Source organism: Chelonoidis abingdonii, chromosome 6, assembly GCF_003597395.2.
Source record: "Chelonoidis abingdonii isolate Lonesome George chromosome 6, CheloAbing_2.0, whole genome shotgun sequence".
Classification (NCBI taxonomy): domain Eukaryota; kingdom Metazoa; phylum Chordata; order Testudines; family Testudinidae; genus Chelonoidis; species Chelonoidis abingdonii.
In genome coordinates this window covers 76,674,577-76,687,708 of record NC_133774.1, presented here as the reverse complement: position 1 = coordinate 76,687,708, position 13,132 = coordinate 76,674,577, and the positions used below count along the sequence as shown (strand labels likewise).

The 13,132-nt window shown below is 39.7% G+C and overlaps 1 protein-coding gene across 1 annotated transcript in view; it reads left to right on the top strand.

The window, feature by feature from the left end:
- The window catches only part of DTWD2 (DTW motif tRNA-uridine aminocarboxypropyltransferase 2), a 173,870-nt gene that overhangs the window by 87,825 nt on the left and 72,913 nt on the right, over positions 1 to 13,132 (top strand). Inside the window, exon 4 of the mRNA XM_032799671.2 lies at positions 2,094 to 2,283. Within this exon, the coding sequence (XP_032655562.1) occupies positions 2,094 to 2,283 (190 nt within the window). The remainder of the gene's footprint in view (positions 1 to 2,093; positions 2,284 to 13,132) is intronic.

Here is a 13,132-nt window from a genome sequence, read left to right as displayed (position 1 = left end):
CAGAGAAGGTTTTGGGAGACCAGAGGGAGCCAAGCCCTGGAATCCTTGGCTGGTGGAAGCGATATCAGATCTAAGCTAGTAATTAAGCTTAGAGGGTTCATGCTAGCTTCTCATTTTATGAACGCTAAAGTTCAAATCTGAGTAGGAAGCTACGACCAAAATATACATGTTACAAAAACATATAATCTCATAAGCTTATTTTGTGTTAACTGTGTCCCTCTGTAATCCAATCACTAGGTTGTGTTTATGTTATCTCTTCCTATGCTATGTTTAGGAGATCTACTCTGATCTACTAGTGCTGGGCATGGCTCCAGTCAGGCCACTCATGCACTACAGTGTCTGGTAGTGGTTGTGTGATTGGCCCATTACCTGCCAGATGCTGAACACCTCCAGAGAGCCGTTCAGCACCCTCCCACCATGTAAGTGACGGGTGCTGAATATCTCTAGAGAGGCTCACTATCTGGTAGGATCAGCTCTGTAGATGGCAAGTTCCTTAGGGCAGGGACAGTGTCTTTCATTTGTCTGTAAAGCAACATGCCCACTTATCACACTATATAAGTAATAATTAACTTTTGAATTCCAAGATTTATTTATGGAAGTGGCACTTGAAAAAAAATCTTTATACATTTAAATGGACCAGATCGCAAGTGAAGTCACTGTAACCATTTTTCATTGTCAGCTGTCGATACAGACGGAATCATAGTGTGTGCATAAGAGGTTGAATCAGGTGCCTGATGAATGCGCTTATGGCTGACAAGCCCAATTCAAGACCAACACAGTTTGTTACAAATTTCCAGGTCCATGTGTTGTCTGAGTTAGTCCAAGACTACAGTATGCTGCTTTCTTCTTTCTCACTTTGCTTCATCCTCTGGATCAAAGCCTCTTCATGTTGAGCTGTACCCAGTGCCAGATATTCCCTCCAAATTGGAGAGGATTCTTTGCGCTCCTCCCATCTTTCTACATTGATGTTGAACAAGTCACTTTTCAGAATACACCTAAACCAAGGTTCAGAGTTCCAATGTAACTTTCATTTTCACGTTTCCTAGTGTTTTAGTTGTTAGCTGTGGAACTTTAATCCTGCATTATTATTAGTACTATTAAATACGCATTCAACTTGGATTTTTTGTTTCTGGAAACATTTGGAAATGCTTTTACTTACATAATGGAAAATATTTTCTGTATTAAGTATTCACCCTCAATCTGATTAAAGCTCTCAGAAGGGTAGCTGTGTTGGTCTGGATCTGTAAAAAGCAGCACTGAGTCCTGTGGCACCTTAAAGACCAACCGATGTATTGGAGCATAAGCTTTTGTGGGTGACTACTCACTTCGTCAGACGTCTGATGAAAGCATTTGTAGTCCTTTGCTTTTTATTTATGCAGAAACTATTTTGTATATTTTTTTAACTATTTGTAAAAACCTAATAAGACTTTAAAATTCATAATGAATAATTCAGACATTCAGTGATGGCTGCATAACTGTGAACTTTTCCTAAAGCAAACAAACTGAATTTAGTTCTGTATCTAGTGAAAATTATATGCTGTCATATGGGAGATTAAAGCTCTGTTCCTGGTCCTTGTGTCTTGCTCACTGGGCTGGCAGGAGCTGGGAGTATTGCTAAGTCAGTATCTTTCGGCCATTATTTTCAAGCGTCCATTAAGTTTTCCAGTCTCTGTTGGTGCCCAATTTGAGATGCCAAGACCACTCTGATATTTTTTAAAGAGATGCTAAGTACTTAAGTTCCATTGACTTCAATTAGAGTTTTAGGTGCTTAGCTTCTCTGCAAATCCGAACTAAAATTCTCAAGCTGGACACCCAAAATTAGTAGCCGCTTCTGAAAATTTAGCCCCTAGGCCTTTTGTAAGCTTGTGGTAAAGTAGCACCCCTTAGTACTTTGCAGATTCCTCTGCCTGACCAAGGAGCAGAATTGAAGGCTGTAGATGGGAATATAGTGAGTTGGATAGTTGAAGTTGGGAGAAGATGAATTTGAAGAGTCAGTAAATTGGCAGAGCTATGGGAATGAGGCATGATACACGTTACATGTATTTTCCCTTTCAGAAAAACAAACAAACGAAGTCCTCTCTCTGTTCATGTAGGTATCCTGAATTAGCAGCTGTGTGCCAAAATTCGAATACTCTAATTCTGTATCCTGGAGCTGAAGCAGCTAATTTGGAAGAAGTGGCTTTGATCTTCCCAAGTCCATCCACAATCATCATCATTGATGGAACATGGAGTCAGGCTAAAGATATATTCTACAAAAACTCTCTTTTCCGGCTTCCTAAGCAGGTAAGATGTAATGCTTTGACGTGACGGTGTAATATATGTTTTCTTTTTTCATTGGAAGTATTTGAACTAGAACTGGTCAAAAACTAGAACTTTATCCTGTATACAATTTGTATGTTTCAAATTTTGTTTGTCCCAATTGGGACAAAAAGTCAAAATACTGATGTTTTTCACAGAACATTAAGTTCAAAAAATTTGGTTTTTGAAATGTCAGAATTTTCATGTTGACGTTGCTTAATTGAAATGTTTCATTTTGGTTTGTTGAACGAACTCAAAACATTTAATTTGTTTGGTTCAGCACTAATCCACATCAATTTGAGCTGCTTTAGTGTCTCATGGTTGCTATAATTTGGATGCCACATACTCCCATCCTTTTCTGTGAGCTGAGTTCCCAGGCCAGAGTACTTTTCTCATGATGCACAGTGGTCAGATGAATCCCATGATTCACTGTACGGGGTTCAGCTATAGGGGGGGACTGTGATGCATCCTGGGAAATGTAGTAGTTCTGCCAGGAAGACTTTCCCATAGAAGAAATAATGCAGTCATGAGATATTAGAACTGTAGCTCCCATGAGGCATTGTGGCAGCTCCAGCAAACACACACGATGTCAAGCTGACCTGGAAAAAAAAAATTAGGTTGGCCTGACAAATTGAAATATTTTCAGTTTGACTTGACATGTTCCAATGGAAAATTTGAAAAATGTCAGGGAGGTTTTCCATTTTATGGAAGTGGATTTTTCTGTCCAAAAAAAGCTTCAAGCTAGAGATGGTTTGGAATTTTCTGCTGAACTGAGGACTTCCAAAAGGTAAGTGGTGGTGGTAAGGCCTCTTAATGAAATGTTCGCAGTTGTGAAGTCTACTTTTTTTTTATCCTTATCCTATTTCCAGGTAAGTGTATGAACCTGAGTGTGAAAGTAGGATATTGTGGTCCTTCAGTGCAAATTCTCAACTTTTCTAGTCATGTCCAAGGGAAAGCTTGTAAGGAGCCAGAACAGTCGTCAAATCACAGGTACTGAATATGGAGGGAGCTTATGATGAAACACATTAATAACATCACGTTTTCTCCAGATATTATCATTAACAAAAATAGGCTTTTCTCATCCAAGTACTCTAGATTATAATGTTTGAATATAGCACTAACAGTTAGTGCTAATAAAATTAACAGATGTAGGTTCTAGTCCTGCTCTGAGGACTGTATAGGCACAGCCCTGAAAAAAAATTGTGTAAGTCTGTGGTGCTGTGTAGGATGCATACACGTGATTCTCAGTCCAGGATGGAAGACTTAATTCATTGTTGTTATCTGATTAACCACTCTTATTTAGGCAGTTATTCCATCCTTTGTATAACAAGTTTCAGTCTAACACAAGTTACTTGTTAACAGAGGCTGACAAATTGTGTATATTTTCTCCTAAAAATGCCTTCTATGAGTTAATCAGTTTAGCTGTGGATTTAACAAAGTGGTGTTTTGATCTACCACAACCAACTGTATTTTATCCTAAACCCAGAGCCTATGAGGTTTTTAAAAGTGATCTCCTATAAATACTTTAAAACTTTATAAATAGCCATAAGCAATATCTTTGGGGGTAGAAATATAAAACTTGAAATCTTAATGCAATCCTCTCACAAGTAGTTTATGGTTCCTATTAAATTATGCAGCAAGTGGATATTTTTAAATAAATCAGACCTGCAATAAGAGATGGCTGTTTCATTCTTACATACAGAAAGAGATGAGTGATTTTGTCAAAGCCAGGTATGATTGGTCCTCTGTATTAGTTTGGTAAACAACTGACAAAGCACATGCTGGCCACACAGGCCAAAGGGGAGGGAAAACCTTGTTTAAATAAATTTCATTGTTTGTATCTTTTTTTTCCCCAAATGGTTACTGGAAATAGTTAGTAGTGGGGTTCTAATAAAGCTGCAGTACTAGGTTACTATGGACTAGGGCTCGTGTAGTGGCTTCTGGCCTCTAACATATCCCACAGGATACTCTAGATTTGGTGATGGGCACGGTGGTCTTTCACCTGGGGGCATCCCAATATCACATAATAAATTAATGCAAGGGACTGTCAAGACCGGACATACTTGGCAACATCCTTGCCCATCCCCTCCCAGTGGAAGGACTTCCCCAACCTGTCTTTGGTTCTGTTCACCCCAGCATGGCCACTGGGATGATCATGGGCTAAGCTTAAGAGCTTCCCCCGGTACTTAGTTGGAACCACCAACTGTTTTTGTGGCTGCCATTCTTCCTGGTGTCCACCAGAAAGAGTTTCCTGTGTAAAAAGTCCTCTGTTCTACACAAACCGGGCATTGGTTGAAGAGCTGAGAGGCGGTGGGGTGTCTCCTTGCCGCTCCAACCCCAAGCTTTCTGAGCTGTCATCTGCTCCTGCTCAGTCTGGAACTGTTCCCTTGAGGCTGGGAACCACGTTCTTTTTGGACTGTGGACTTGGGTTGGTCCTCTGGAACAATGTAGGTGAGTGGGGTTGTCTCCGTGCTTGTGAAACCGCTTTCCGCTGGTGCACCAGGGTGGTATCTCAGGCTTTCTGGCCTGAGCCTCTTGGGTATGGTTGTCTGTTGCTTCTGCCAGTTCAGGCTCGCTGGCGCCTCTCTGGCGTGGGGTTTGAAGATGGATTGCAATGTTGGCGCTGGTGTCTGTGCTTTTCCAGTTCGGGTCTGGACTGGAGTTACTGTGACTGTTTCAGTTGTTGGCAGGGGATCCAGGTTCCACTACCTCTGTCTGGGTCTCTGGTAACAGACAGACGTGGTCCCTGTGGACGGCTCAGGAACAGGAATGGGTCTGGAAGCTTGCCTGGGTTGGCTGCGTGTAACCATTCCGACTCTCTTGGCCCGCTTCACCTGGTTGGCCAAGTCTTCCCCCAGTAACATGGGGATGGAATAATTGTCATATACTGCAAAAGTCCACATTCCTGATCAGTCTTTGTACTGGACAGGTAGTTTAGCGGTAGGCAAGTCTACAGCTTGTGACATGAAGGGGTAAGTGGTCACTTTGGCCTTTGGGTTGATGAATTTGGGGTCCACGAAGAATTGGTGGATAGCTGACACTTGTGCCCCCGTGTCTCTCCACGCGGTAACCTTCTTTCCGCCCACTCTCAAATTTTCCCTTCGCTCCAAGGGTATTTGAGGAGCATCTGGGCCTGGGGATCTTTGGTGTGATGGTGGTGTAATGACTTGCACTCGGTTGAGGTTCTTTGGGCAGTTGGCCTTGATATGTCCTAGTTCATTACACTTAAAGCATCTTCCAGCTGACTGGTCACTGGGTCGAGGTGGGTTACTGGAGACTGGTGAGGTGGGATAATAGGTAGTCTGGGGCTTTCCTTGGGTTGTAGGTGGGGTCTTGGGTTGCCCTCGGTTGTAGGGTTTATTGTCGGTGTGCCCCCTGGGGTATTCGTTCCCCTTGACAGTGGCTTTTTTCTTTTCTGTCACTTCCATCCATTTGGCTCCAATCTCCCCCACCTTGATTACCGTTTTGGGTTTCCCATCTAGGATGTACGTCTCTACTTCCTCAGGAACACCATCTAAGAACTGCTCCACTTGTATCAGGAGGTGCAGCTCATCAATATTGTTAACCTTTGTTCCTGATATCCAGGGTTCATAATTCTTTGCAATGTGGTAGGTGTGTCGGGGGAATGACACATCTGGTTTCCATTTTAGGGTTCTGAACTGCCGACGGGCATGTTCAGGTGTTATTCCCATTCTGTATCTGGCCTTGGTTTGAAAAAGTTTGTAATCGTTCATGTTTTCCTTAGGCATTTCAGCCACCACCTCTGCTAAGGGTCCACTGAGCTGTGGCCTCAGTTCTATCATGTACCAGTCTTCAGGGATGCTGTACCCAAGGCAGACACTTTCAAAATTTCCTAAGAAGGCCTCAGTGTGTAGGTGGGAAATTTCTTGTGATGTGGAACAATCATTGGCGAAGGATTGTTAGGACTGGCTGGAGCATGCTGCCTGGCCCGCGCCAAGTCCATTTCATGCTTTCTCTCTTTTTCCCTCTCTTCACTCTGTTTTTGTAGTTTTTCCATTTCTCGTTGGTGGGCCGCATCTTTTGCTGCTTGTTCTCTTCTGTGGGCTGCCAGTTTAATGTTTTCTTCCCTTTCTTTCAGCTCCACCTCTTTTTCTCTTTTTTCCATTTGTTGCTTGTGGTCTGCATCTTTGATTTGTTCCTGTTTCAGGGCCTCCTTGGTAGTCATGGTTCCTGTTTTCTTGTGTTGGGGTGCCCTCTGGTGTTTATTGCCTGAACTGCGGCTTCTCTGTTGCTTCCTCGGGTTGCCTAGCAACAGTGCCTTTCTAACTTTTTCTAAGTAGCCTTCCCGGATAAACTAGAACAAAAAAACCCCCTTCATTTGCATATGTGTTCTGCTGGTGTAGTTGACTCACAGCTGGAGTTCTATTGTTTAACAAAAGACCCTTGTTAAACCTTAACGTGTGTGCCCTCAGGCAATCTCTCTGCACAACTAGAAAGGAGCAAGGAAAAAAAAATTCTCTGGCTGTAGGTTTAAAAACCCTCTCTCCTGTTTACAAACAGCCAACAGAGAGAAAAGAAATATAATAATCGTACTGGCTTTTGGATTCTTATCCCAACGCTGCACGCCATGTCATAGTATACTTTCCTCAATCTGAACCTTCGAGTCCAAAAATGAGGTACTAGCATGAAGTCCTCTAAGCTTATTTACCAGCTTAGATTTGGTACGCTGCCACCAATCAGGACTTTGAGTGCCTGATAAAACTCTGGTCTCCCCAAAACCTTCCCTGGGGACCCCCAAGACCCAGACCGCCTGGATCTTAATACCAGGAAAGTAAACTCTTTCCCTCCCTAGTGCCTCTCCTAGGCTTCCCCTCCCTGGGTTACCCTAGAAGATCACTGGGATTCAACTCGTTGAATCTTAAAACAGAGACTTTCCACCTCACCCAGAGGCAATACAGATTCAAGCTCCGTGAATCTAAACAAAGGGATTCCCCCTTCCCCCTCCCTTCTTTCTCTCTGTCTCCCCACCACTTCCCTGGTAAGTACAGACTCAATTCCCTTGAGCCTTAACTGGGGAAAAAATCAAACAGGTCTTAAAAAGCAAAACTTTTAATAGAAAAAGAAGTACAAGTTTTCTTTTTATCTCTGTAATCTAGATGGTAAATATTACAGGGTCTTTCAGCTTATAGACAATGGAGAAAAACCTTCTCCAACAGAAATACAATTTAAAATACTTTCAGCCAAATATACATTAAAACTCTACCAGCCAGATACACAGTTGCAAATACAGAAACAATCAAAAGACTATAACCGCCTTTTTCTCAATACTCACTATTCTGAGTATTAAGAGACTGTAGCAGGGAGATTGGCAAGAAATCTGGTTGCACGTCTAGTCCCTTCCAGGACTCAGAGAGAACAAAGCAAAGCCCAAAAACCATAAACAAAGGCTTCCTTCCACCAAGATTTGAAAGTATCTTGTTTCCTGATTGGTCCTCTGGTCAGGTGTTGCAGGTCACTGTTTGTTAAGCCTTTACAGGTGAAAGAGACATTAACCCTTGGCTATCTGTTTATGACAGGCACGGTGGTCTTTCACCTGGGGGCATCCCAATATCACATAATAAATTAATGCAAGGGACTGTATTATCTTTTCTATCAATCTCCTGGTCAGGGAAGCCCTGGTAGCACAGCTCCATTGGAGCTAGGGGTACACTGGGACACAGAGCTTCTGCAGAGGAAGAGGGCATTTGGCCTCTTGTTGATCCCCACCATGGATCTGTAAGGCTTGGAGGCTGCTTTCAGGGGCTGTTTCCATATCTGGGTGCAAACATCATGGACCTCCTGCCCCTTCACTTAATAAATTTCACAAAGAGAACCTTAAACCATTTCCTTTTCTTCTGAATCCTATTCCATGAGTTATGTGCTATGACAGGGCAGTCTTTTACAGCACTAGAATACTTAATTTCATTTTTGTTTTCTTTGTTTTGTTTTAAAACCATTATTTGTAGTTGGCATTTTGCTTAATCAGTGTAGTTTAAACATTACTGTTTGTGGTAGTTACTCTAATTGTATATTAGAAAACTATACTCTCCTACACTCTCAGTAAAAATGTAGACTACAGGCAATTCCCATAATCTTGATGCTTAGAGCATTTACTGCCTTAAGCTTTTAATTCCAACAGAAATACTTTTCATTTCAGGGCAGAAAAGAAATGCTCTTCTGTTCTAAGACAGTGTGAAGAATAAGAAACAAACCCTTTTACAGGAGAATAGAGTAGACAGGTCTTTAATTCATTGAAATACACTAAAAATAGATTATAAAATGTTTGTATTTGTACAGCTAGTTTATTGAAGTTGATAAAACTGTAGAATAAAATCTGATTTACAAAATTCAAATATTCTAATACTTCTGTGCACAGCAAAGGCCTGTCAAAAAGATGGACATTCATGACTGTCTGCTACTGAATGGATGTTTTATAGTGTTACAGTCATCACACTTCAGTATGTTTTAATATTTTATGGGCCAGATTGTGACTGCCATACTTATTATTATGAGCAGACACTCCCATAACCAATCCCATTGAACTGTGTCAGTCACTGGTATAGCAGTGGATACTTCCTAGGCACTCAGGTGATGATGTGTCTTACAATAAGTAGCTGGAGGCATAATCACTTTTTAAGACATAGTGCCCCTGAACACTGGAGAAGAGCATCTTGGGAACTGCCTACTAGTATACTTGCTTAATCCTTATAGTCAAAATTATGCACTCAGCACAGGAAAGGATGTGAATGTGATATGTGATGGTGTGAATCTGCTCGATTGTGCATCCTCCAGGACTGCTAGTGCTGTTGGCAGCATTAGCAGACCTTTTCTTACCTGATTCTATCCTTTACATCACAGATATTCAATATGTTTAGATATATTTATGTAGATTAAACTAAATTTGAATGATTTTTTTGTTCTGAGTACAAATAGTTTGGTTAAGGTAGGTTGGCTTACTTTATCAAAAGAGTTTGTTATACATTGTCAAAAAGTCCATTCTTTCTGGTTTAAATCAGATGATAAAGCATTCTACGTATTTCTGAGTCCACAAGTGCTGGTCAAAGGAGTATTTACATGAGACTAGAAAAATGCTAATCAGTTTTGAAGATCGGTTTTAGATTATCATTGCTTTTTTTCTTATTTATTAATGTTTGTATGGAACTTTACATTTTTAAAATGCTTTTAAGTGCCCAATGTTATGAGTTATTAAAGTCTTCGCATTCAGATAATATAATTTAAAAATTAACATATTGTATGTATTTGTGGAATGATATTGCTTCACTTGTACAGCCAAAACCTTTTCATGTTGTTAGTGAGCTATTAAAAGAGGTCTTGTCTATTGTCATGAATTAAGAGTAAAGTTTTTTTAATTGGAAAAATTAGATAAAAGTCACAAATATTTAACCATTAAAATATACATGTTATTCTCTTCATGCTGGACCAAGTTTAGAAAGCTCATAGTAGATATTAATTCAGTCCATCAATGCAAAAAAGGCATCTGGGCGAACCTCCCCGTTATTTACATTATTCCAGAAGTAATTTCAGTTGTTTTAACTGTCTGAAGTATAGTTCAAATACCTCTTAATTAAGGCCTCTAATGAGCAAGTATTTAAGCATATGCTGAACTTTAAATATGTTAAGTCTCGCTGATATCAGTGCGACTCCTCACAGGCTCGAATTTGGGCATGGTTTTAAGTAACTTGGTAAATCCTTGCCCAAAATACTTGTGCAGAGTTTTCTTATTAGGTAAAGTTTAAAAAAAATCAAGTTTTCTCTTTTGGAAATAAGTCCTGGAGATACTCTGGTGATTGTTGAATAAATGACAGTCAGGCCATAGTTCTATTTCATTTCTAAAGCATATCCCAGGAAATCCAGTGGTATTTGCTGCAGGGTAGCATGTAGTCACTATCTGAAGGTAGGAAATTATTGTACAGTTCCTTAGTATGCACTTCCATGCTAAATATAAAAGTTATGTCATCTACCAGACCTCTCTTGGTATATGAGCAAAACTGCTTTAGTAATCCAAAAGAATAGAGAGACAATGTTTGATTCCTTAGTCTGCAATCCAGGAGACGTTTATATTAGGGGCTGTTATGTGATATCCAAATATGTGTCTCAGAGTGATCTACCACAATGTCAAGTAGAAGACTGTAGCAGATCAGAGTGTCTAACTGAATCTACTTCTGTGGGAATGGAGTCTACATCCTCATGCACTTCAGGAGATTTGTCAAAGGCTGTAATGTCCAACTACTGAAGTATGACCATCTCCTGACCATGAAAGTGGTTTCTTAATCATGATCTCCTAAACCAGGACCCTATAAATGTGTTAATGGCCTGGATGTTGATTGGCTTCAATACCAAACGTGATTGCAGGGGGTGCTATTAAATACGCATTAAACTTGTATTTGCTTAGAGTAGCCAATTTGTTCTCCTCTTTACTTATTCTTGAGTTGGAAGTTTCTCTGAAGAGCAGGACTAGGGAAGTTGGCTGACAGATCTTGTCTTCCATTTTCTGTTTGGTGGAACTATAATGTTGATAATCAGGGTTATTGCTGTATAGGATGAAATAACAGAGATAAATGACAAACCAAATTTCCTGGTATCACCCTTTCATTATTCTGTATTATAATGTATTCAATTTTACTTTTGTTTAACCATTAGTTTTAAAGATACAAACTATATTTAATACACAAATGCCTGGTTGGTCTAAAAATATTTCTTTTATTCTTAACTTGGATGAAAAGAAACTAATAATATCTCTTCATTTTAAGGTATTATACAGTGTTATAAGTGATTGCCATTTAGAAAAGAACTAGTACAGCTCTTCAGATCAGAATATCCATAAAGCACTCAAATATTTATTATTTGTCATCAAATTTTGCAGTATTTTTAATCATATGTCTGCTGTGCACTAATTTCTCAGTGCTCCTATTTATAAATAAGTACCTATTATTATTATTAACAAGAATCTTCATTAGAGTGTTCCCCAAACAATTGTTGAGCACCATCAATAATCTGTTGCCATCAAGTGTTGTTAAGAATAATTAAGACAATTATGGAGCTCTAATAGGTCGTTTAAAGGAAAGTCTTTTCTTCAAATGGAAGTGAAATTGAGGGTTAGGGAAACAATTTTGAAACTATACTGTAACTACTTCCCAACTGGAATTTAATTGCCACTGTCATGCTTCCATGTTCCACTGAGAAAAATGCAATTGTTGGAAGGTACTTGGTTAGCACAGATGACCATACATATACTAGAAGGGTTCAGTAACAGGTAGAGAGTTTTGTCAAATAGCTGAAAATCATAGTTCTTTAATCACACGACTTAAGCTTTCAAAACAAATTTGAAATGTCCTCAAGATTTTTCATATAAAACCACAAACAAACAACAAAGGGTTTGTATCTCTTCCTGCCCTCTGACCCCGGGTGCTGCTGTGCTGTGAAGCTTTTTCTCATAGCCCTGACACCAGCATCCTGCTCACAGCACAATGGCCTCACCCTGACTTCCTGGTTACTTCTTGCCGAATGACACCAACAGCTTTTCCAGTCTCGAGGCTCCCCCAAACCATTTCTCTGCAGTTTCCAGTCCCTCTCACTGTACCCTCACACAAGTTAAGTTTGCTGCCTCCAAAGAGACAAAGTGCAAATGCTAACCTGATAGTTTAGCTAAGGATATTACTCAGGCAACATTAAGTCTGCACCCGTAGTGCCACCCTTACAACAATCAAACTGCTAGACCTTATTCTTAATTGTAATGACCTTCTGTGGGGACAGAGAGACTGTTATTGAGTGAATATTAACTGCATCACCATAATAGAAAAGCTCAGAACATTCAAAAGAAAAGTGTATCTTTATTTCCAGTTTCAAGGAATTTTAATTTATGTGTGCTTTCAGAAAAATACAATGTTCTCTTGGGCATTTTGGCTAAAGTAAGTGATGGATAGATTCTTTCAATCTTAACTCCTGATTAGTGACGTGTTTAGCTTGCTTGGGAATTTCTTTTAGTTTATATAAAAGATTTCAGAATTATTCAGGGAGAGAAATCCCAAGAGACTTCTTGAAAGCTGCATAGAGATTCTTAGCCTCGGATCTTGCAAGGCATTCAAGAATGTGTCCCATTTTTTTCTCAGACAGCTTTTTCCTTTGTATTTGACTTCTTCTCTCCTGCTCCCCGTATAGGACCACATATGCCCCATGTGGTTTTCCCTCTTCTGTTCATTTCAGACCATCTCCACCTATACCCCAAGTGGTATCTCCTATTAGTCATTCTGTCCATGTTGCCTGTGCATGCTCATAAATTGCCTCTGGAGCTATGTGCCTTTTGCAAAGCATGCATAAAATGATGCTTATTTATTATTCCAACATCAGACTGTTCATGTACTATCAAACTGATTGGTATTATATGCTTCTATCCTGTATATTCCAAAATATAGATGTGTATTTGCTTAAAATATACATGTTGGTTTAAGCAACTGTGTGGATTTGTATTCTCATACTCATATCTTTTAAAATACTTTCCTAATGAAAGGTATGCCTGCTTACTAGGTACTCCCTGAAGAGTGAAGTTTAACATTTGTGTGTGATCAGGATAGGAACCAAAAATAGAATAATTTTGAAAAATGAGTAACAAGAAGACTAAAGAATTTCAGCATGGTAGGTAAATCAATGAACTTACAAACAATGGTCTGGTACCTCAGACCGTTCTTGATTTATTCATATATGTTACTTAATCTATCTGTTTCACAATCAGAAAATCATACCATCATTTATTGCTACAAGATTATGATCCAAATTCTCTGCTGTAAATATGCAAAACTTCATTTAACTCTATGGT